The sequence below is a fragment of the Nomascus leucogenys genome, chromosome 3, assembly GCF_006542625.1.
Source record: "Nomascus leucogenys isolate Asia chromosome 3, Asia_NLE_v1, whole genome shotgun sequence".
NCBI lineage: Eukaryota > Metazoa > Chordata > Mammalia > Primates > Hylobatidae > Nomascus > Nomascus leucogenys.
This window is the reverse complement of record NC_044383.1, coordinates 28714168-28739599: the sequence shown is the minus strand read 5'-3', so window position 1 is coordinate 28739599 and position 25432 is coordinate 28714168. Positions and strand designations below refer to the sequence as shown.

The 25432-nt window shown below is 41.8% G+C and overlaps 1 protein-coding gene across 1 annotated transcript in view; it reads left to right on the top strand.

Annotated features, from left to right (window-relative positions):
* SORCS3 (sortilin related VPS10 domain containing receptor 3) overlaps positions 1-25432 on the top strand; it is a 620618-nt gene that overhangs the window by 252258 nt on the left and 342928 nt on the right. Inside the window, exon 3 of the mRNA XM_003255445.3 lies at positions 21240-21339. Coding sequence (XP_003255493.1) covers positions 21240-21339 — 100 coding nt within the window. The remainder of the gene's footprint in view (positions 1-21239; positions 21340-25432) is intronic.

Genomic DNA, 25432 nt, shown 5'->3' with positions numbered 1-25432 from the left:
AATAATACTTTCAGCTTTGTTAAGCTTTGGGAGACAGGGATTTACTCTCAGTCTGTCCAAAAGGTAACAGTTTGTGGGCCTATCATATTTTCACCCCATCCTAGGGCCCTGTCCTCACACAGAACAATTATCTGATAATATAATTCACACAAAGTCATTGACTATTTAATACCTTTCCCAGAATTTTGTCTTTTCTAACAATGATCTCAAACCCAAAGGAATGAATATTTAAAGACAGACTTTTGGGCACTGGACAGATTGTTGGGGAACATTTACGAGATGGAAGCCTTCTTGCATCACAGTATATACAGCCTCTAAGAGCAGTTCCATTAAAATGCATAAGATGCTTCAAAAGGCAATTTTATAGATAGTTGAAGTTATCAATGTACTTCTCTTTAAAAGCAGGATAACTTTCACGTTGAAAAGCTGTACGTTCATCTAAGATTTTAATTTTGTTGGTACGATTCCCCTACATCCAACCCTGACTTTCTCATACATTTATAGTTTGGTAAACTATGGAATGGTAGAGGAATTTTAGAGATCAATGACAGAAACTGGAGAGAAAGTTTTATTTCATTTTTCCTTTGTGAGTGCAGAATACAGTCTTTCTTGCAAGTGAAGCAATTGTTGGGTGGTCCTGGGAATGGAATGCTTTGAGCAAGTCCTGCTCTGGTCACTATGAGTTGAATGGTTGCCTGGGGGTAGTCCCACGTATGCCTGCCAGCCAGCCTTTGAGGACCCACGTTCAGATATCTGCAGCCCATACTGACTTCTCACATTCACTTAGTCCAGCTCATTCATTCTAGTGGAGGTGGAAAATAGAGCGTTAAATCTCCATGATTGCACATCTGTTCCTTTGCACCCTTGACAGAATGGCTTAGTGCAGGTTTGTGGTGGCTTCTCTGTAAGGCATCCAGTTTCTGTATGGAGTGTTGTCTGAGAGCCAGTGTGGTATCTGAAGAACGTGAGTTCTAAAGTCAGGACGACCTGTTTTCAGACTTGCCACTTACCACATCAGGGAATTTTAGAAAATCTCTTGGTCTCTCTAAGCCTAGTTTCTTTATTTGAAATATTGGGATAAAAGTAAAAATATCTGTCTTATTATACAGTGCCTAACACAACAGTTTGTTTGTTTCCTTTCATTGTGATATTCTGAGCATCTAGAATAGTGTCAGGCAAGTTATAGGCACTGCATGAATATTTGGAAAATGAATGAAGAATAGGGACTCAGCAAATCGTGTTTCTTTTTCTTTTGGTAGGTACAGTATGTTTCTGGGTATCTCAAGTTAGCTTAAAGTTTCCTTGGGGGCCATAAGTAATTAACTGCTTTTTTATGTGTGAGATAAAATGCTGATTTCAAAACCGTGGAACCTCACTGTTATATTCCTGTGGCAGGGACTGATTAGATATTCACTAAACCTGTTCCCTCTTCATCCAGGGCAAGCAACTAGACTACATTTGTCAGCCTTTATTCATTGACTGAAATCTGGCCCCTGCAAAGAGGCTAGAAGTGATAGATGCCACTTTCATACCTGGCAAAAACACTTCCCACATTTTTCTTCATGCTCATTCATTTTCGGACTCACCAATTCAATTGAGATTTCCAAGATCTAGAGGAGAGCAGAACCCTAATATGAAAGGAGCCTGGATCTCGAAAGCACTACATAGAACAGAGCCCCTATTTTCCCCCCATCACCCTGCTCGCTCATATTGGGCTATGATATGAGTGAGAAATACACTAACATAGTGTTAAGTCACTGAAATGTTGGTATTGTTTGCTGTTGCAGTTAGTTGCTTCAATGCATACAATCTCCAAGATGCATGTCCAGCCCTCCCATTCCCACACTCACTTTATTCTCTAGCCTGGATGCCTATTTACTATTCCCAATAATGCTGTGTTTTTCTAGCATCTAGCATAGCTCTCTTCACACCATAGGCTCTCAGTAAACATCTGTTGATTGATTTCTGGGCCAAAGAATGAAACAGCAGCTTCCTATAAAATGTAAGCATGTTTTACATTAGACAGACCTGATATTTCAGAGGAAATATTCATTTAAGTGTTCTTCTCCACTATGGGACTTAGTATATAGTTTTTAAACAGAGAATTCAGCTTCCCTGGCACATTAAAACTTACAGACTCACACACATCCTTTCAGGGAGATTCCTGCCATATAAAAGGAAAATTCAGCTGTATGGAATTCTAGATGTGTTAGAATAACATCACAGGTAGGCTCCATCCAGGAGAGAGGGTTTCAGGCCAGGGATGTATGAGCTAGCAGTCAATGTCAGGAACCTTGGAGAAATGGAGCATCCATGGCAAGTTTTCCCATCTACATCCAGTGCTTCATATGAAAACAGCCTAACTTTCCCCATTTGTAGAAAGGTGCACCTAACTTTTCTTTTATGCTTTCACACCTTGAATGAATTGCATGGCCAATGTTGATAACCCAGAAAATGACAACTACTTAGCTTTCTGTTGCTTCCACAAAGTAGGTCAGGAAATGGAGGGGAAGTGAATTACTCTCCCAGACAGGGGTTATACCAGGCAGATAACTGTACTTGCTCAAAATTGTTTTCTTTTATCAATCAGATATCTTGAACACCTTGCCATTATCCTAATGCCAAGATAATAATAATAGAAGGCATTTACTGAGCTGAATGTGCCAAGCATTAGGTCAACATTTCCTTTACTCATCCATCAGCTGCCATTGAGTGCTGTGACCATCTCCAGAGGTTACCATTTTCCTATATCTAGAATGGCCAATGCCTAGCTGATATGGGGTACAAAAGCCCAGCCCTCTTGCCTTACAATGGGACATGTATGTGGTGAGGTGTCTGCCCCAGAGCCTCCCTGGCGATTAAGCTTCACAGGAAACCACATCCTTGTTTGTCTTCTGCTTCTTTCCAGTCTTGCTTCCCTTTCTCCCATTAGGTTTTGCCTCAAAGCACTCCCACCATAGTTCTTGAGCTTCCAAATCCCAGACTTGGGCTCTGATTTTAGGGAACCCAGCTTAGGATGTTTTCCTTTTTCCTCAAAGTCAGTTTATAATGTGCTACAGAGATGCTGGCTCTGCTGCTTTCTGTCAATGATAACACAATTCTCTCAGGCACTCAGGTTTGGTATCTTTAAGATATCTTTACCTGTTCCTTCTTCTTCACCTCTGACCATATCCAGTAAACAGATTATGCTTCTTCTCCCTGTCTTTTATTTCTTGCAACCTACACTCATCCAGGATAGTGAGATTGATTCCTGACAAATCTTTCTACCTCTAGAGCATATGCTTCACCAAACCATCATATAAATCACTAACAGCTTAGTCCTTTCAGACAGGCTTTTTTTATTTTTTATTTCTTTTATTTATTTATTTTTTTTTATTATAATTTAGGTTTTAGGGTACATGTGCACAATGTGCAGGTTTGTTACATATGTATCCATGTGCCATGTTGATTTCCTGTACCCATTAACTTGTCATTTAGCATTAGGTATATCTCCTAATGCTGTCCCTCCCCCCTCCCCCCACCCCACAACAGTCCCTGGAATGTGATGTTTCCCTTCCTGTGTCCATGAGTTCTCATTGTTCAATTCCCACCTATGAGTGAGAACATGCGGTGTTCGTTTTTTTGTCCTTGCGATAGTTTACTGAGAATGATGTTTTCCAGTTTCATCCATGTCCCTACAAAGGACACGAACTCATCATTTTTTATGGCTGCATAGTATTCCATGGTGTATATGTGCCACATTTTCTTAATCCAGTCTATCATTGTTGGACACTTGGGTTGGTTCCAACTCTTTGCTATTGTGAATAGTGCTGCAATAAACATACGTGTGCATGTGTCTTTATAGCAGCATGATTTATAGTCCTTTGGGTATATACCCAGTAACGGGATGGCTGGGTCAAATGGTATTTCTAGTTCTAGATCCTTGAGGAATCGCCACACTGACTTCCACAATGGTTGAACTAGTTTACAGTCCCACCAACAGTGTAAAAGTGTTCCTATTTCTCCACATCCTCTCCAGCACCTGTTGTTTCCTGCTTTTTTAATGATGGCCATTCTAACTGGTGTGAGATGGTATCTCACTGTGGTTTTGATTTGCATTTCTCTGATGGCCAGTGATGATGTGCATTTCTTCATGTGTTTTTTGGCTGCATAAATGTCTTCTTTTGAGAAGTGTCTGTTCATGTCCTTTGCCCACTTTTTGATGGGGTTGTTTGTTTTTTTCTTGTAAATTTGTTTGAGTTCATTGTAGATTCTGGATATTAGCCCTTTGTCAGAAGAGTAGGTTGCAAAAATTTTCTCCCATTCTGTAGGTTGCCTGTTCACTCTGATGGTAGTTTCTTTTGCTCTGCAGAAGCTCTTTAGTTTAATTAGATCCCATTTGTCAATTTTGGCTTTTGTTGCCATTGCTTTTGGTGTTTTAGACATGAAGTCCTTGCCCATGCCTATGTCCTGAATGGTATTGCCTAGGTTTTCTTGTAGGATTTTAATGGTTTTAGGTCTACCATTTAAGTCTTTAATCCATCTTGAATTAATTTTTGTATAAGGTGTAAGGAAGGGATCCAGTTTCAGCTTTCTACATATGGCTAGCCAGTTTTCCCAGCACCATTTATTAAATAGGGAATCCTTTCCCCATTTCTTGTTTTTGTCAGGTTTGTCAAAGATCAGATAGTTGTAGATATGTGGCATCATTTCTGAGGGCTCTGTTCTGTTCCATTGATCTATATCTCTGTTGTGGTACCAGTACCATGCTGTTTTGGTTACTGTAGCCTTGTAGTATAGTTTGAAGTCAGGTAGCGTGATGCCTCCAGCTTTGTTCTTTTGGCTTAGGATTGACTTGGCGATGCGGGCTCTTTTTTGGTTCCATATGAACTTTAAAGTAGTTTTTTCCAATTCTGTGAAGAAAGTCATTGGTAGCTTGATGGGGATGGCATTGCAGAGACATAACCAAAAAAGAGAATTTCAGACCAATATCCTTGATGAACATTGATGCAAAAATCCTCAATAAAATACTGGCAAACCGAATCCAGCAGCACATCAAAAAGCTTATCCACCATAATCAAGTGGGCTTCATCCCTGGGATGCAAGGTTGGTTCAACATATGCAAATCAATAAATGTAATCCAGCATATAAACAGAACCAAAGACAAAAACCACGTGATTATCTCAATAGATGCAGAAAAGGCCTTTGACAAAATTCAACAAACCTTCATGCTAAAAACTCTCAATAAATTAGGTATTGATGGGACGTATCTCAAAATAATAAGAGCTATCTATGACAAACCCACAGCCAATATCATACTGAATGGGCAAAAACTGGAAGCATTCCCTCTGAAAACTGGCACAAGACAGGGATGCCCTCTCTCACCGCTCCTATTCAACACAGTGCTGGAAGTTCTGGCCAGAGCAATCAGGCAGGAGAAGGAAATAAAGGGTATTCAATTAGGAAAAGAGGAAGTCAAACTGTCCCTGTTTGCAGATGACATGATTGTATATCTAGAAAACCCCATTGTGTCAGCCCAAAATCTCCTTAAGCTGATTAGCAACTTCAGCAAAGTCTCAGGATACAAAATGAATGTACAAAAATCACAAGCATTCTTGTACACCAATAACAGACAAACAGAGAGCCAAATCATGAGTGAACTCCCATTCACAATTGCTTCAAAGAGAATAAAATACCTAGGAATCCAACTTACAAGGGATGTGAAGGACCTCTTCAAGGAGAACTACAAACCACTGCTCGATGAAATAAAAGAGGATACAAACAAATGGAAGAACATTTCATGCTCATGGGTAGGAAGAATCAATATCGTGAAAATGGCCATACTGCCCAAGGTAATTTATAGATTCAGACAGGCTTTATGTTCCTATCTCATTTCTTGTAAGACAAGTTCAAGCTTCTTAGCAGATATGTAGGAGCCTCCACATAATTTTATTCTACTGATCTGAACTTACGCCCTCTTATGCCCATGTAAGAACATTTTATGGCCCAGTGCGGACGCTCATGCCTGTAATCCCAGAACTTTGGGAGGCCGAGGTGGGCGGATCACAAGTTCAGGAGTTCAAGACTAGCCTGGCCAACATGGTGAAACCCTGTCTCTACTAAAAATGCAAAAATTAATTACCCAGGTGTGGTGGCACGCACCTGTAATCCCAGCTACTCGGAAGCCTGAGGCAGGAGAATTGCTTAAACCTGGGAGGTGGAGGTTGCAGTGAGCTGAGATGGTGCCACTGTACTCCAGCGTGGGTGACAGAGCAAGACTCTGTCTTGGGGTGGGGGGAAGGGGGCGGGGAAAGAACATTTTATTATCTACCCAGTCTCCTTAATTATCTTCTGAAAATACTTGCATTTTTCAGGTTCCAAGCCTTTGAGCATACTCTTTGTCTTCTGTTGACCTTCCAATACTCAGCCCTCTTTCAAAGCCTACTTTTTTCATGAAGTCTTCCTTCCTTTACTTTGAGCTCCTCTATCACTAATAAATGTCATTGTCTTCTTCATTGACATTGTCACCATCATCATCATATTAATAATGGCCACCATTTATTAAGAGCCTATAATATGCATGACATTGTGATAAATGCTTCATGTGCATTGCCTGCTTGAGTTATCAAACAACCCTGGAAAAACTTTTTAGATAGTTTTGCCCATTTTATAGATGAGAAAACTGAAGTTCAAAGAGGTTAAGTGACCTGGTCAAGATCACACAGCTATCTAGTGGTGGAACCAGGCATTGAAACTATGTCTGTGACTTCAAAGTTTGTGTGCTTAACCACTCTGCAAATATATTCCATTTGGCTTAATTGCTTCCTACTCATTTATCCCTTATTTATTTATTCATTCATTCATTCATTCATTCATTCATTAAAGATACTTATCGAGTTCCTGCAATGTATCAGGGAGTGTGCACTGGAGACTTAGTAGGGTCTTTGTCCTCAGAGTTTTATCTAATAGCACTCTTGAGCCCCTTTCCTAACTACCATCTCCCTCCTCAAACCTTCCCCTCACCTACAATCTCTCCAGGAGAGGACTATCTCTGAATTTCACCAATGTGCTATGTCATCTTGCCCAGCCTTTCCTGGTGGTCTTGTTATTAGATTTCAAATGATGTTTTTCAGCCCTTGGCCTTCAGGCCTTGCTCATGCCTTGCTTTCTAGTTATCTAGTGAGAGATGGTCTTGTCTCCCTAAGACTGTATTATTCTTTCTGACAGTGTTCCCATTGGTGCCTAGATTAGGTGATGCAGAGGCTGGCAAACCTTTGAACAGCTGAATGCTTACTCCAGAGACATTGCCCTCACTTAGGCAGTTTTTGCAGGACCTCAGTGGCCTCTCAGTGGTGACAGATCTGCATCTTTGGAGCATAGATCTGCATTTTGGAAGGAGCCAGAAGCCATTTGGAGCTTGATCAGATGCATAGAATGTTGGGGATGGCAGGGACTTTTGAGATCATTGATTCCAACCATCTCATTTTGCAGAGAAAGAGAGTAATCAAACTGTGAAGCATTGTTTTGGTTGGAAACAAAGAGTGTCTGTAACAACAAGACTAGAAACCCAATCAACCATAACTCATGGGGGCTGCTGAATGCTTAAGTGTGAGCCACTGGAGATGGCTGATAGGACCATGTTGCTGCCAGTCCTGATGATTGTTAACTGGCTGAGATACATTCTGTTTCTGATTGGGACTCTGGCTCCTGTCAGCACCTTGACTTGCCCAGTTGAGCACTCCCTTTACCCAGGGGAGCACCCATCTCTGGAAAAGTTCTGAATTCCAGTGACTCTGAGAGGTCATGGGCTTGAGGAATGTCTGTATATGTTGAGGGCAGTGGGCTGTGAGGGACTGCGTCCTTGAGCCAAGGCCCTTGCAGGCTTTCGCATGGATTGACCATGAAAATGCCTGTCTTCTCTTTCCAGTTATACTTTTTTCCTTGGCTTCTGCAACCTTCTTGTTCCAAAGACTCCAGAACCAGTTATCTGAGATAAAATACGTTTTTCTGTTCAATAGTCAGATCGCTCAGATGATAGGAAGGGGCTGTCTTCATCTTGTGAAGTCATTGTTATTTTCCAGAGGAGAAATAGGGAATGGAATGGTGGTAAGACAGTTGTAGGAAGGAATGAAAGCCTGTCAAGAAACTAAGCTGATTCTTGCCCTGTGCTTTATGTAGGTTTTCTCATTGAATCCTCCTAAGAACATTGCTTGATGGCAATTATTATGCCCATGTTAGATATGGGGAAACTGAGGCCTGGAAAGGTTAGGTGTCGTGTTGCTAGTAGGTAGGAGAGCAGGAATTCTAACCTAATTTTGACTCCAAGCATTCTCCTGTTTATACTTGTATAGCTTTCTAATAGGAAAAGCCCATGGAGACCCCCTGAGCAGATGAATCAGTGAAACCCTTGCCATGTGATACTTTGTGAAGCAGACGCTCAATTACCATTGTTTAAATAAATGGTTGGGCATTGAAGTAGAGCGCATAGAACTTGGAATCATATGACCTGGGTTCAAGTTCCAGGATTGTCATTTGGTCAGTCACTTAATGTCTCTGAGTCTGTTTCTTCATTTTTAAGACAGAGATAAAATACCTATGTCAGAGGGTCATAGTGAGGATTCAGTGAACTGTTTTAAGAGAAAGTATCTTGTATAAAGCACTATGCAAATGTTAGTTACTTAATGCCACGGTGATTTAGGGTGACGGTCTTCCAAGAAATTAATTACAGAGTCTAAGTATCTGCCAGAGTCTTGATCCCTGACCTCAAGAAGCTTATAGTTGTGGTGAGGACAAGAAACTATGAAAATCAGAGGGGACAGGGCAAATTGTGCTGTAGATATATGAAAACAATAGAAAACCAGAGAAAGGAAAGATAACAGAAGAGCACGGTAGATGAGAGGGCTTTACACAGGAGCCTGGAGTTGAACTGTAAAGGTTTGAAGTGAGAGGAGATTTGCGAGTGGGCATAGATTTAATAATAATAAAAAAAAGGCATGTTGTAAGTTACAGTCCTTTTGGGACCCAGGAGTTGTTTGGCATAGAGCAGCAGTTCTCAAAGTATGACCCAGTGACCCCTGGGAGCCTCCAGGACTCTCTTCAGAGGATGGATAGAGTCAAAACTATTCTCTAATAATAATAAAATGTTATCTGCTTTTTAAACTCTTATTTTCTTATGAGTGTACAGTGGAGTTTACTAGAGGCTACCTGACATATTTGATATTATCACAGATTGAATGTAGAAACAGATACAAGAATCCATGTATCTTCTATTAAAACAGATATTAAAGAGCTTTGAAAGAAAAATTTGAAAAGTAAAAGAATGCTAGTTTTGTCATGAAATTGTTTTGTTTTGGAAACTATGGTTTTTTAAATAAAATTATGTTATTTATGTTAACATGTAACAGGGTTATTGTTATTTTAAAATGAGTCAATATTGTAAATTTTTCTCAGATGTAATTTCTGTTGTAATATGTATTGCTAGATATAACACACTTGAATTAAATATCTTGGGGTCCTTAGTAACTTTTAAAAGTATAAAGGAGTCCTGAGTCATAAAAGTTTGAGAACCAACCACTGTTAAAGACATTCTGATATGGAGATACAGTAAAGGTCTCAGATTTTTATCACACTTTGGCATCAATGTGTATGTCCTTTGGTATCTTAGAACATCTATGTACAGGAATTTCAAAATGATAATGCCCAGTGTTGCAAGCATGCAGTGAAACTGGTACTTTTATACATTGTTAATAGAAGTGCAGATTGGCCAGAGTATGTCTGTAAGGCACTTTATAGCAAGAGCTTTAATGATAATTTTTATCCTTTGAACTAGTAATTGCACTTACATTAATCTATTCTAGGGAAACAAATAATGATACATACAAATATTTATGTCTGACAACACACATTCAAGTTATTTAATACAAGATTTTGGCTAGAAACTGACCAACTGGCCAGAGAAGATAGTTAAAGTAAATTATGATGCATTCATACACTAGAATGTTGTAAGGCTTTAAAATAAAATGATATTTTTGAAAAATATGTAACAATATGAAATGCTTACAATATTATGTTAAATGGAAAATCAGGACCCAAACTCTATAAATAATGACCCCAAATTTTGTAAACACACAAGAGTTAAAGAAAAATACACCAAAATGTTAACTGAGTTTTTCTATATGATGTGGCTATCTTGTGCATTATTATTATTTTTTTAATTTAAGGGTATTTCTACCATAAATTTTCAGTATTTTTTTTAAAAAGACTCTAGGGTGTGACATTCCTTTTATCCAAGGCTATGGAAACCAATCTACTGAGCCAGCCCATGTCACGTGGGTTCAGGCGCGTGCTGCCTCAGATCTTGAAAGGGACACTTCTCTAAGAGTCACTGTGATAGTTTAAGGCATATTCTATGACTTGACAATACATCCAACTTCTAGCTAGTTGCTTTTTCCTGCTTTGCCATTCAAAAGAAAGCTTAAAAAATACTGAGATTGTTTTTCATGCCCTACTACTCGGGTCTGTTGTCAAGAACAGTCAGTGTAGAATGTGGGATCCAATAGGCAATTGTTTTAAATGATGTGCATCTAACACAGCACAGAGAGCAAGCAATCACTCCATAATTTTTACAAAGGAAGAGATAAATGAAGTTTTAGGTTTCTGGACCCAAAAGGAGATGAAGTTACTATAGTATTAGAGGCTCAAAAAGGAGAGCTCTAATGCACTCCTTGGAAACTGGGAATTTCCTCTTCTTCTCGCCTGTGTTGGAAGACACCATGTGTTAGAAGACTTTAGCCCTCTTTCTATTCTGGATGGCCAGTAGGACAACTGGTAAAACTGGTCCAGCACAAAGGAGCATCTGCTTTGCTATTAGTTTCTCACAGCAGAACAGTTTCAGTCAGAAGGGAATGTGTCTGAATGTGACTATTTCAGTCCCTGGGACATATTTTCTCAGTTTGAGGATTTACCCTGCATGGCATTATTCAGCATGATTTAGGGGTTAAAAGAGACGTCCAAGGTAGTTCCTTGACTTCAGAGACCTTATTCTGTCTGGAGAAAGAAGTGTCATGCACACAAAGTTAAATAATGGCATAAAACAACAGCAGAAAAGAGAAAAAGATGTGGTCCCAGAAAGCAGATACGATGCTGTCTGACAGTGACAAAGATGCTGAGCATTGGGAAAGCAGAGGCAGGTGAGATGAGAGGCTCCGTCGGGGAGGATGGCGGCAGAAGGAGATACTCTCTTCTCTCCTGGGCTGAAGACTCTAGGAGGGGAGATATTTGCATTAATTGATAAAGTGATTAATGAAAGCATTGAGTGCCTTCCATGTGCAGGCATTGTGCTTATTACGGAAAAGGAAAATATTTAAAGATGCGTGGGACACAGAATTTAGTTTCTTGAGGGTAGGAAGGTGGGCCGAAGGCTCTCTATTTATTCATGTTCCTTCATTAGGCGGCTGCACATTTCATCCTGGAGGTTTCTGGATGTGCCCCAACAGACATAATTGTGCACACGTCACAGGGCCCCGACCAGCTCTATGTAATTTTAAAGAGAAATGATAAACATATTTATTTTTTAGACAGCGATGCCTTGCTAAAACTGTCCAGCACCTGCTAGTGTAGGCCTCATTATTTTTTTTCCCAGGACAACTTAGTGGAAAAGTCGGGTTCGTTTTCCCTAGACTTTAATTTGTAAGTGTTGGCCACATGCTGGAGGCTATCTTTGATTACATGTAGCAGGTCCCCCATCCTGCCATGCGTCTTTTGGTAGCTTACTGCTGATATGGTGGGAATGAGATGGCGTTAGTCTGTCCACTGGGGGTTATGTAGCTATAACACAGCTGCTGTTTGCCCAGAAATGTATGAGGCAGTTTCTCCTCCTGTGATAATATTATTGGTCTACCGTGGTGTCGCCCAACAACAGACAGTGAAGTGAACCCTCTGATAGTAGGGCTATATAAGCTTCACAAAAATCCTACGAAGACAACATTTATATTCCCATTGAGCAGATATGAAACATGAGTTTATATAATTAGCCTGAGGCTCCACAGACTGGATTTGAATCCAAATCTCCTTGACTCTGAAATGAATCCTCTTATGATTCTGTTGGTTGCCTTTTTGAATGCAGAAGCTTATCTGTAACTGGGTTCTCTTACAGATGTGTTAATTTGTTGACTAACATTGTGACTGTTTGGTAACAATCACTTTATTGCTATAATTTTTAACTACATGAGTCATACTTGGATACACTTTTGTTTGAAAACATCTCAACATTACAAGTAAATTCAAGTGCTTCTAGCTACCTGACTCCAGCCCACCCCAGTTCCTTACCCAGTGGTAACTTCTATTAGTAGTTTTATATATTTTCCACTAGATTTTATATGTATTTGTTTACACACTTATAAACTTAATGGAAATATATTGCCTTGTTGTGTCTGGATATACTGTGTGTGTGTAATATATTTAGTATTATGTCTCAGAGACTTTTCAGGTCAATAACTCTGATATCTGTCTTACTCTTGAATGCTGCTGTATAGTACTGTGTGTCTGTGTGTGTTTGTGTGTGTGTGTGTGTGTGTGTGTGTAATATGCTCTATTTAGCCTTTCCCTGATGCTTGTTATTCAGTTATGTTCATATCAACAGAGACGCAGTGAATTATGGGCTGTCATACCTTCTCATGGGCCTGTTTGTGCACTTTCTTTTCTCTGGAGGGCTTCTTTCCTTCCCTTACATGCATGATACAAATAGGTCCTTTGCCTGATAGGTTAGAGTTTTTGGCATTTTAAAACCTAAATATAACAACTCACCACCCTATTATCGGAACTGAAGGTCTTCAGTGAGAACTAATGTGTTCACACCAAAGAAAGAAAGGAAAAGAAAGAAACTGAAGATCTGAATGTTGGCCCAACCCCATATACTTCAGCCTCTGTCCTAGCTGAGACGTGTGCTGGGAAGCTGCTGCTGGTGGGTCTACAACTTATCTGATCTGAACCATGAATTCTGCATGACTGGTCTCCAAAGACAGCGAACCTCCAATTTTCCGCATTTAGAACCTGTGATGGCTCTCATTCAAATAGTGGGGGCAGGAGGAAATAGAGATGAATTAATTATCCTGTATCATTGTGCCTTTCTTTGTGAGACTAAACAATGCAGCCAGGAGTCGGGTAAAAAGAGGTCAGGCAGAGCTGTGTAAGCTTCTGCATTGGCATCCGCCTTCCTGTGGAGTTTCTGAAGCAGAGGGTGGGGAAAAACCCACTTGGAGAATGAAGCTATTTAAATGACTTACTTTTGGCTTGAGGTCTGAAATTAGTTATCTGGATGGTTATTTGTGGTCAGGCTGGGCTTCTGCCATTGCAAAGATACAGATTAATGTGACTTTGGGCACTGGCCCTAAAATGAGGAGTGGAATAGGCCAGAGGGGAACATCAATGCTTTTCCATCACAACTCTCTGAGCAGCCTTTGGTCTGGAGCTGTGCTGTGGGAACTCCTGACCCTGACCTTGGAATGGGCTGCGGTTCACCACACACCAGAGCACCTAATAGCCTATGGTCTTTGATTGTTGACAATCCTCAGTGTATCTCAGTGGAGTACACCTGAAGGAGCTGCTGGTGGGTGCTCCCCAAGGCCTGGCACTTGGAAGCATAGTTCTATCTTTTGATTCTCCAGGCAACTGGGTCTTATCATACACTTATGGTGACAATTGGAAACAGTGTCCACAGATCCTTTAGTGATTTATTGGGTATCCATGTGCCTCACCCCTATTAAGTGTAAGGAGTATAAATCAAGAAAAAGAAAACAAGGTGATTTCCCTTGAGGACAATACAATCGGGGGCATTCATAAAAATGACAGTCGTAAGCATTTATGGAACAAGGGCTTTTAGCAGATGCTAAGCTAGGTATCTTATTACTCTTCATTGAATCTGAATAACAACAACCCTATTGTCTGAGCTGAGGTTCTGAGACATGAAAAGCTTGCACAGCTAGTTCTGGCTCTGAGTCCAGTTGTCTTTGTACTACTCCAGTCTTCTTGTTTTCTTTATGTAGAACTGTGCTCTGCACTTTCAGAAATTAAAAAAAAAATTCATTTGTGATTGTTTTTTTAAGGAGCTTTTAGCAATTGCTGAAAAGATCGAAAGCACATATGTATATTCAGAGAATAAATAGGGAGCTCTTAGGTGCAATTGGTGTAAATGCAGAGGAGGGTGTGGGTGGGAATTATAGGAAAGATCTTTGTAGTACAATGAGTACTGGAGCTGGGAGTCAAAAAGGAGACAATCTGGACATTGAAGGCAATGGTAAAGCAAAGCAGGTAAACTACGAAGGCTTTGAATGCCAGACAGAGGCAGATGTTTGACCTGATGTGGCAGCCAGGCAGGGAAGGATGCTCTAGGGTATCAGAGATCCAGGCAGGAATCTTGAGAAGTTGTCTTAGAGACAACAGCAAGGTAAGAACATGACTCAGGGGTGGGATAGAGGTAGAGGCTGTTATTCTCTACCTCTAGCTGATACCAGCTAGAGCAGCACCACCAAATCATACCCCTCCTGCTTTTGCAAAAGCACCCTTTCATTTTGCTATTGTGCTTGGCTTGTTTGGAGCTGCAAAAGGGCAGAGTTGAGTAGTTGTGGCGGACGTCCACAAAACCCAAAATATTTACTATCTGGTTGTTTAACAGGAAAAAAAAGTGTGCCAACCTGAGCCAGAGCTACTTTAAATGGCCAGAAAGGGGAAGCAAAGCACAGTGTGCCTAGCCCATGTCAGATGCCATGGTTGATAAATGTATGCAAAGGAATGAGCCAAACATGGCAATGCAGAAGTTGCCGAGAGGAAAGGAACAACCGTAACTGTGGTTGTTTGCCAATTTTAGATTGTATCCCTCAGAAGGCAGGCCACTGAGGAGATGACTTGCTGACTGGTGAAAGATACCAGGGTTAATGATCTTTAATTTTGCAGAGCTCAGGGGCAAGAAGAGGAGAGGAAATGAGGAGAGGGCTGAGGACCAGGGTGGTAAACACCAGGAGAAAGTGGTGACTGGATAAGGAAAACCATATGCTCACCCAGGTTGAGAACATCAGATGGCCCCGTGAGAGCTGGCAGAGTGTCTATCTCTGGCCAGAATGGGGCATTAGGACAGGGAGGTTGAGCTGCAGTTCAGCTCTACTGAGAGGATGACTTGGCTGCATCGACTGGACGTCTTTTCTGTTTTTTTTTTTCTTTTAAAATAGCAGCCCATATTCTTATTGCCACCAGCCTCTCCCCCCGAAGATCACTAGAGGAGTAGTGAACTTGCTGGGTAGGTAAAAAGCATATGGTAACTCACACCTCCACTCTTGAAATTGTCAGTGGGAGAGTGGCCCTGTGGGAATGACCAAGTGTATGGCAGGTCAGACTGGGGGTTCCTCCCACAATGTACCAGTCCGCACTAAGTCCTTCTGAATGCCTCTGGATGAGACAAGAACTCAGTGAAGTTTCAGGACTCAGACTAGGAGTTGATGCCATAGAATAGTCCCAAGCACCTCTAGAAAGTTGAAGAGGGAGGATGTCCAGTCTGCCAGTCAGCATCAGGTACCTGAAGAGTAGCGTGAATGCCAGGTAGCTGGCAGGACCTGCCAGATGATGAGCAGGTGCCTGAGCAGGCGGTGAAACCAAGGAGCAGTGTCTCTTTGGAGGTACAGCCTCCTTGGAGAAGATGTTGTCAATAGCCAGTGAAGTAGAAGTTATGCCCCAAGGTGACCCACACAGAGACGTCACCCCAGAAAAACTTTTCCTCACAAATACACAAGAAGCCACACATAAGAATGTTCGTTGTAACATTGTTTATAATAGCAAATTTTAAAAAATGCTTCTCAGTGGTTTGAAAGGATAAACAATGGTTTATTCAGAAGCTGAAACACTAGATAGCAGTTAAAGTGATGAATGACCACTAGGTTTGTAATACGGATACATCTCACAAGCTGAATATTGGGTGAAATAAGCAAGCTGCGGAACATATATCCTATGTGATAACACTTATGTACATGTAGAAACACTCAAAAAGGTTATGTGTTGTTTATGTACACAAACACTTGTTAAATCTAATAGCGGCCAAATGATGGGCATTGCATTGTGTTTTTCTGTATGCTGGAAATAATTCATATGAAAAAAATAACAAGGAATAGAGACACACATGTGTGTGCACACACACGTGACAGTGGAGTGGGGTTGGGGTAACTGGAGCCAGGGTACGGGAGCCAGAGCCCTGTGGCTACACTGACCTCATGCGCCACCTTCCAGGTTAGTTGAGTGCACTGAACAATTCGGAATGGTAACTGGCAGAGTGCCAGGCCCATGGCTGGCTCAGGGCACTGGTGTCATGGTTCCAGTGTTCTGAACATTTCAGTCTTATGAACCTAGTGTCAAGATTTGGGAGGCTAACTTTAAAATTGATGAGATGAGCCTGTTTTCCCTAAATGACCCCACTGGCTGATGCCTGGAATCACAAAGTGGAGAGGATGGTTTGCTTTCTTGTAAGAGCAAGATCTGCCAGCATAAATGTGTCTGGCAATGGGACTGAGACCTCTCTACCATTTGCCCCTCACCCCAGGCCAAGTGGGCCCACAGAATGCTGTGGTCAGAGCAGTGTGCAGTGGCCATCCTGGAAAGGACAGAGTCGAGGGCACTGTTGGTTCCATAAGCTCCCAGGCTCCCTGAGGTATCTTCATCAAATAGGACTTGTTCCTCTGAGACCAAATGAGCAGAACCTGCCAGAGGCATGGAGAAGGCTGAGACGTAGAGGGTGTCCTTTGTTGGGAAGTCCCTCTTTTCAGCAGCCACTTTTGGAAAATAGTAAAGTCAGTGTTAATCTGTCATGCAGCTTGTGAAAGTGAGACCATATGTGATGATCAGCGTACTATCTTTTGTGAGAGTTATTTGGATTCGAGAAGGAAGTTTGTTGTGACTTCCATCAGTCCTGCAGGGAGCCCTGAGAATTTAGCTCTTCTAAGACTTTTGCTATAGATAGTGTGAGGAAAAGATGCTAGTTGGAAAACAACTTAGCATTGTGTTGGTGGTTTAATAAAATTTAAGATCCATAAGGGACCTTAGGATTATGTAAGTAAACCTCTTGTGTTAATGATGGAATGGAGCTTGATAAAGATGCTTTCCTTAACCAAACTTGAGTTAGGATCCTCTGAGCTCTTTTTTTAACTAGGCTTCCCTGCTTGGGCATGTTCTCAAGAGTCCAATTTTAACAAGAATCCTTCTAAGTCAGGTTAGCCAGAATCTCCCAGCCTCTGTTGCTAATCAAAGTCCTCATCCTCCACTATAATCTAGGTAATATCTGATCACCCTGGCCTGCATTCAGCCAGAATCTTGTTAGATTAGTAGCAAAGAATTACCCCCCCCGTTAGCAATTTTTCATCCACTGACCTCTCCTCTGCCTCTGATCAAAAATTCCCACTTTTCCTTGTTCTATTTGGAGTTGAGCCCTATGTCTTTCCCCTACTGCAAAATCCCATTGCAGTAGTCCCTGTACATATTTCAGTAGTCCCTGTACATATTGCAGTAGTCCTTAATCATTTTAACCAGTGTCAGAATAATTTTTTAACAGCCTTCGAAAAGTGGCCTGTCCAGGGTAACGCATTGAGTGCATTTGAAAATCAGCTCTAGGGTCTCGAATTCTAGGCTCCAGCTTCAATGTTCTTTCTCCACACCATGCTGCCTTTATGCCTTAAAAAGTGTAGAATTAAGAAGTAATTAACTCTATAAAATATTTTACTTGGATTAATAAAAATGCAAATGTCAGCCTCTAGAGATCACGGTCTATCTCCACTCTTGCACTGCCTAGGATAGTTGCTCAGGGTGATTTGTCATTTAACCTTAATTCTACTACAAGTGAATTACAGACCCTTCCCTAGGACAGACCTTGCTAGACTGTACCTTCTGCACTATTGTGCTAGCATCCAAAGCCTCAAGCGTGTTTTCTAGGCATTGTTTGCTGTGTGTTGAATTACCACTAGACATCAGTAGTTGGTTAAAAACTTGTGAGTAGGTTTGGACAATCTCATTCATCCATTCATTCTTACAAGTAAAGACAAATTAAAACAATACAAAAACTATGACTTTCAGCACTTGCTTTGTACCAGGCATGGTGCAAGACACTGGAGCTGTTATAAAAAATGGTTCTTGTCCTCAAGGAGTTACAGCCAAGGAAGAGATCCCAGAATAAGGACAGTGTAGCCAAACCAATAGGATAAATGCTTAAACAGAAATGCGTACAAGATAGTACGGGACCACAAAGGAGATTGTGATTAATTCCCCCCTGGGAAAGCTGGAAGAGGGTGATGTTGGAGTTATATGTTGAGGGTTGGAGGAAAATTTGCCAAGTGGAGGAAACAGGGATGGATAGTTCGGACAAGGAGATGATGTGTAAAGCAGCGGAGGGCAGTGAGAATGTAGGACATGCTCAGGAAAGTTTAGCGAGGCTGGAAAGAAAGGGCCAGAGGAGCAAGTGGCTGGGAATGGGTCCAGAAAGGGACGTTGAAGCCAGATTTTACAAGAGTTAAGCTTGGAAGATTCAGCTTGACTGTGTGCAGTGGGCAATTACTAACAAGGAGTGAGGTGGACAGATCTGGGGTAGAAAAATAGCCTGGTAACAGCATGGAGGTTGAGTGGGGGAGGGAGAAGACTGGAAGAAGAGCATCAAATTGGGGGATCATTGCAAACATGATGATGTATGAGCCACAGCATTGGTGTGATGATGGAAAGGATGCCAGGAGTCTAAGTTTTTTAGGAAATAGCATCATTAAGACTTGAAGAGTGATCTGCATTGTAGAGAGAAAAGCAAGGAGAAAGATTGGGAGTGATTCCCAGAGCTTCGGTGCCTTCAGTAGACAAGAGTCAGAGAATAAGTCAGCTTTTGGGGGACTGATGATTAAAGCTAGCATAACTGATGACCATGTGGAGCCAGTAGCCTAGGGAAGGGTTTGAAATATTGATATTTGTTTATTCAGTAAACGTGCTGAGTGTGCGTAATGTGTAAAACTTTGTCCTGTACATTTTGGAGAAAGGAGAAATGAATGAATGCCTCTTCACTTTTGTTTATTTTTTAACATTTTAGTATACCTGCCTTCTGTTAGGAGGTTTCCCATGTCTTATATTTTTGTAACCTCACAAATGCCTCGTGAGACTAAATTATCCCCATTCTTTTTTTTTTTTTTTTTTTTTTTTGAGACAGAGTCTCACTCTGTCACTCAGGCTGGAGTGCAGTGGCGTGATCTCGGCTCACTGCAACCTCCGCCTCCTGGGTTCAAGCAATTCTTCTGCCTTAGCCTCCCTGAGCTGGGACTACAGGTGTGTGCCACCACGCCCAACTAATTTTTATATTTTTAGTAGAGATGGGGTTTCACAATCTTGGCCAGGCTGGTCTCAAACTCCTGACCTCAGGTGATCCACCCACCTCAGCCTCCCAAAGTGCTCGGATTACAGGCATGAGTCACCACACCCGGAATCTTCATTCCTCAGATAAGGAACCTGAGGCTCCAGTGGTGCAAATAACTTGCACATGGTCATGCAACCAGAGAGCTATGGATGTAGGGATGAAACAGAGATTTTGCTACACCCAAAATTCATGTTCTTTCCTCTTATGAAGGGAGTTTTGTGATGTTCTTTAATTCTTTGAGGAGCTTACATTGTGGTTGGGGAAACAGAGCATAAAGAAATCAATCGTGACACTATTGAAGAGTTAGAGAAGAGGCATGTACAGTGTGCCTTGGGTGCCTAAGGATGGGGAAAACTGTTCTGGTGCAGAAAAGAGATGAGCGGTGATTGGGAGGAGGGCTAGAGAAGCTTTTACAGAGGAGGTGCAGGTGGGTGTTTACACTGGGCCCAGGGACCAGGAATCTGCCAGCTTGGATGAGGGTGGGGGTGACTGTTAAGGGTCGTCACATTGAGAAGGAGGCTGAGGTGGGAGGATGGCTTAAGCCCAGGAATTTGAGGCACAAGCCATTGGGCTGATGTGATGCTATGATTGTGCCACTACACTCCATCTAGGCTAGGCAACAGAGTGAGAACCTGTCTCTTAAAAAAAAGACAAAGTTTATATAGTTTTAAGTACTAAGCTTCTGAAGCTAAGCTGTTGGCCAGGGAAGCACTGATTAGCATTAGAAGGTGGATAAAGGCTCAAAGCAAAGGCTGGGGGTGGTGGTTACTAGGGCATCAAATGCCAGTTCAAAGCAAGGCTCAGAGCCAGAGTTGGGAACTGAGATTGTGGTGGATTTCAGGCCCCTATAAGATCAGTTGACTACAGAGAAAATGCATTGACCTCTGTGCCCTTCTAAAGCTTGAGTTGGAGAAGTTTTGTAAGTCTAGCCAAGGATAGTGATGACGGGAAGAGGAGGTGAGAACTGATGATACAGGTGGTGGAAAAAGGGAGGGAGGTCTCTGTGGGCCAGTGTTTGGGGACTGGTGAACAGTATGGCAGGGAGGTCAACTACTTGAATCCCACTGTTTGGCACCCTCTCTCCCTCCTCCACCATGGAAGGCAGGATGGAAAGAAAGGAGCCTCTACTTCTGGTTTTGGCATAGGTCAGTGTGCTGGAAAAGAGGAGCAGGTAGCCAGCAGGATCATTGGAATGATGAACCCCTCCCCTGTAAGCAGCCCAGTGCCATAGACTTTTCACCCTGGACACACCCACATCTTTGTCCCTGTGTAAAGCATCCAACCCTCTGCCTGGTGTGGTCTCATTTAGCCATTGGACCCCATAAGTTTTCTGGGCACTTCCTACCCCTCCAAGGGTCCCTTGCCTCAGGCTCAATGGAGTGGGTTGAAGTTGGTTGTATCCTGGTGACAACCTCAGGAGACAGCTGGCCATGCTCCCATGGCCTCCACACACAACTCCCATATAGAGGGTCTGCTGGCGGGAACTTGTGTGCTTCCACAGCTCCACACAGAGCTCGGGTGGGTGGGGGGCGTGGGGCTGAGCAGCATGGGAGTCAGGCAGTCTCCAGCAGCTCCTTTCACCAAACAACTTCACAAAGGGCAAAAAAGTAGGTCCTGAGAAAGGCTGGGAGCAAAGGGGAGCACGCTTAGGTAGTAAGCAGATGCATTAGTCTAATTGCTCTTCTAAAATTAATGGGGCTTTTTATCTCTGAAGAACAATTTTAAGCACTCATATGATTTGGGAAGAAAGGTGCTGGTTGGTCGAGGGAGAGCCTGGCTTCCCTTTAGACATAGCTGCCCATTGGTAAAATGATCGCTCCCTTTCTGTTTTCTCTTTTCCCTGCAGGTCGACAGATTATGGCACCACCTATGAAAAGCTGAATGACAAAGTGGGTTTGAAGACTGTCCTCAGTTACCTCTATGTCAATCCAACCAACAAAAGGAAGGTGAGAGGCTGGGTCAGTAGGTCTTGAGCACTCCTGCTGGGTAGCTGTGCTGATTAGGGCTAGAGGTTAAGGAAAAAACTCCGTTGTCATGAAACCATTTACAGAGGCCTGGTTTATATGCTGGGAACTTCATAAATGCTGTTTGTAATTCTAACAACAGGCTTGATAGTAATAATAATAATAGTGACAGCAGCAGTGATAGTAATGCCACCAGTAAAACTATGTACCTATGTCTTATCTCAGTTATCCTCACAATGAATCTATGGGATAGAAACTATTGTGGTCCCCATTTTGCAAGAGAAGCTCAGAGAGATGAAGTAACTTTCTACCCTGAATCAGATGGTGGTAAGTAACAGATCTAGAATGTAAGCATGGGTTTGCTCAACTTCAGAGTTGAGTCTTTCCACAGCTTCCTCTTGCTGGTACATTTTTTGAGAACCCCTTACTCCCAGGGAGATTGTTTCTCCCACGTGAAGGAAAGAAAGGCAGCTCCTGGCTTCTTCAACTTGATCCTGAGCTGCTTCTGAGGCAGAGGGCAGACCAGGCTCCTCTGGCACCTCTGCTTCTCTGCTTTCCTCTTGATTTATCAGCCAGGATGAAATCATATAAGGTCAGACCTTGGCCATGGAAATCTACTGAGAGGAGGAGGACTGGATTCTATGGAACAATGGGCAGTTTTAGAAAACAAATACTGCACCGTGTATTGTCTTTGGGGAGACGTGCTCTTTCTCCAGCTAAGAAAGCACGGCTGTTTAGAAACTTAGGCAGACATGATTCAAATACATGCACCAAAATGACCACATTAAAGGTCATTTTAATATTTCTAAAAGGCTAAAAAAAAATGGCACCACCAAGCTCTCCTGTTGCAATCTGATTTGCATTCCCCCGTGGTTTTGCCAGTGCTTTCTTCCTCAAGGTAAGCTCAGGAGCGAGCTTCAAACCATTGTGCGGATGTCTCTGATTTCTAACATGATAGAGTCCAAACTGTGGCTGAGAATTATGACTGTTTATGCTGCTCAGAGCAGAGCAGCTTTTACCCGAGCCACTAGCAGAATAATGTGCATCCATAGACTTTCTCCTCACCTCCACCTCCAGTGCCCCTAAGTACACCCAGCAAAGGGAGGGAGCAGAATTGTTGACTTCTGATTCAGCATTGGTGATAGATAGCCAAAGGATCCAGTTAGCTCTAGGGGCTCTCAGACCCTAGACTGTGCCCAGTAGCCAAGTGCCAAAGCTTTGATCATCAGGCTGGCTGTTTAGGCACCTGTTACTGATTTTATTTGAGTAGTTTCTTTTTTCTCTGTCCCAAAGCATTGCCATTTTCACATCTTTCAGTATCATTATTTAAATTATTGGATTTTAGAGCTAGAAGAAAGCACAGATTTCACCTAGATGAGTGGTTATTAATAGTTTCTTTTAATTTGTCTATTTTTAAATTAACATATAACATTGTATGTACTTGTACAACATACTGTTTTGAAGTACATATGCATTGTGGAATGGTTAAATCTAGCTAATTAACAAATGCAGTAACTCACAGTTACTTTGTGGTGATAATACTTAATATCTACTCATCATTTTTTAAGAAAACAATATGCTGCCATTAACTATAGTCATCATGCTCTACAATAGATATCTTGAACTTATTCCTCCTATATAACTGTAATTATGTATTTTTTGACCAATGTCTCCCAAACATGCCTCCCGTTTAACCATTCGACTCCTGTTAACCACCATTCTATTATCTTATTCTGAGACTAACTCTTTTAGATTCCACATATGCGTGAGATCAAATGGTATTTGTCTGTCTGTGTCTGGATTATGTAACTTAGCATAATGTCTTCAGGTTCATCCATGTTGTCACAAAAGAAAAGATTTCCTTTTTTATGGCTGAATAGTATTTTATTGTGTCTATGTACCACATTTTCTTCATTCATCCATTGATAGACACTTAGGTTGATCTTATATCATGGCTGTTGTGAGTAGTGCTGCAATAAACATGAGAGTGCAGAAATCTCTTGGACATACTGGTTTCATTTTCTTTGGATATATACCCAGTAGTCAAATTGCTTGTTCATATGGTAGCTCTATTTTTAATTTTTGAGGAACTCCATACTGTTTTCTATAATAGCCGTACTAATTTACATTCCCACCAACAGTGTGCCTAACAGTTTTTGAACTGCAAGTCTTTTACACATGTGATTAAAGTTCTAGGCGGCCTCTCTAGAAATATGCCCATGCCACAAAAATTTTCATACATTTTGAGGGCTTTGTGGACACCTCAGATCCCGCTCATGAACTCAAGATGTCCATGGAGTCTTGGTTAGAAATCATTTATCCATGCCAACAAGCTCATTTTACAGATGAGAAAATTGAAGCCAAAAAAGCTCACATAGCCAGATAGAAAAAGGAGCCAGGATTAGAACCCAGGACTCTTGATTGTCAGGTCAGATGTATTTGCATCAGCTCATCATTTGCACCTTTTCTTCTTATACAGTGATAGCGTAGGGGTTCAAAATTGCTTTATGATCTTGAATTAAAGCTTGGTGCTGTGTCCTTGATGGGCACGTGATGAAAGTTGACTGAATCAAGCCAGCAGTGATGGTTTTCAGTTCTTCTCCTGCCCTTCTCCCTTCTTGAGAAGGAAACAGAGGCCCACAGAGGACAACTGCCCCACCCAGCCAACTCAGCAGGTTAGGGGCAGCATTGTCAGTTGGTCTGATGACTCCTAGTTTAGTGCTCCTCCCATCCCACACAAGTGCCTTGAGCATATTGGATCTCAGTGGGCATATGCACTTTGGGTGAAGCAAGAACTGGATATTTGGCACATGAAAAGTGCCCTACAGCACTGATCTCTGTCTTGTATCTGGGCCACAACAGAATTAATCGTATTTTCAGGTAGATGATAGATAGGCCATTTTTGTGAGGATTTTCCTAAGTGGCTCGCGAAGGTTTGTACCTGTTTGTATCTGTTTTGGAATTCATCTGTCATGTATGTTTCCTCTTAGAAAATATCATAATGATGTTTCTTTTTGTCTTTTGCTGTTTTTTTCTACTCCTGACAGTCTGAACTCTCCTTAGTGCAACTAAGAAGTTCTTAGAAGTGATAGAGACAAGGGATGGATTAAGGCAGATTCTGTGGGTTGGAAGAAATGTAGAGTTGGGATTTGGCTACCACTGGCACGGGGATACCACCTCCATTTATCCTTCCTCATGGTGATGTTCAGGCATTGGGCTCTCAGGAGCCATTTCTCACAGAAACTATTGCTCAATAAATAGAAGTTAGGCCTATTTTGTTGTCTGGTCTGAGAAACATCACCAAAGTGTAGTTAACTCCCATCTAGGAGGCACTGCCACCCAGAAAGTTAAACACACAGACATTTTCTTCACTCAGATTGGGGAAAAATAAGCAGCAGGCCAATGGCATGGATTTATTTTTTTAGAAAATAGCAATAGAAATTAACGTTCATAGCCAGGCACAGTGGCTCATGCCAGCACTTTGGGAGACTGAGGTGGGCGGATCACCTGAGGTCGGGAGTTCGAGACCAGCCTGACCAACATGGAGAAACCCCGTCTCTACTAAAAATACAAAATTAGCCAGGCATGGTGGTACATGCCGTAATCCCAGCTACTCAGGAGGCTGAGGCAGGAGAATCACTTGAACCCAGGAGGCGGAGGTTGCAGTGAGCAGAGGTCACGCCATTGCACTCCAGCCTGGGCAACAAGAGTGAAACTCTGTCTCAAGAAAAAAAAAAAAAAAAGAAATTAATGTTCATAAGGGTCCTACATGATCTGAAGTGCTTTCCTCATCATCCAAGAAAAATGAAATTGGATTCATTTTCATTTTACTAAGTGGTATGTATTGTAATCTGAGCCTCTTGATGTTGACAGTGCACACATAGTCTACATTCTAACTTTCTCATAACCAGTATATTCAGCTTAGTAGAAATCCCCCTTCTCCAGCCACTTAGGCAAAATGAAAATTTGATATAAATAAAAATACTCTTATTTGTTTCTTTATTAGTCTAGAGCTCTGGAACCTTGTAATGCAGCTTCGTTTTTAAGTTTCCTTCTTTATGTCTTCAAGTTTAAA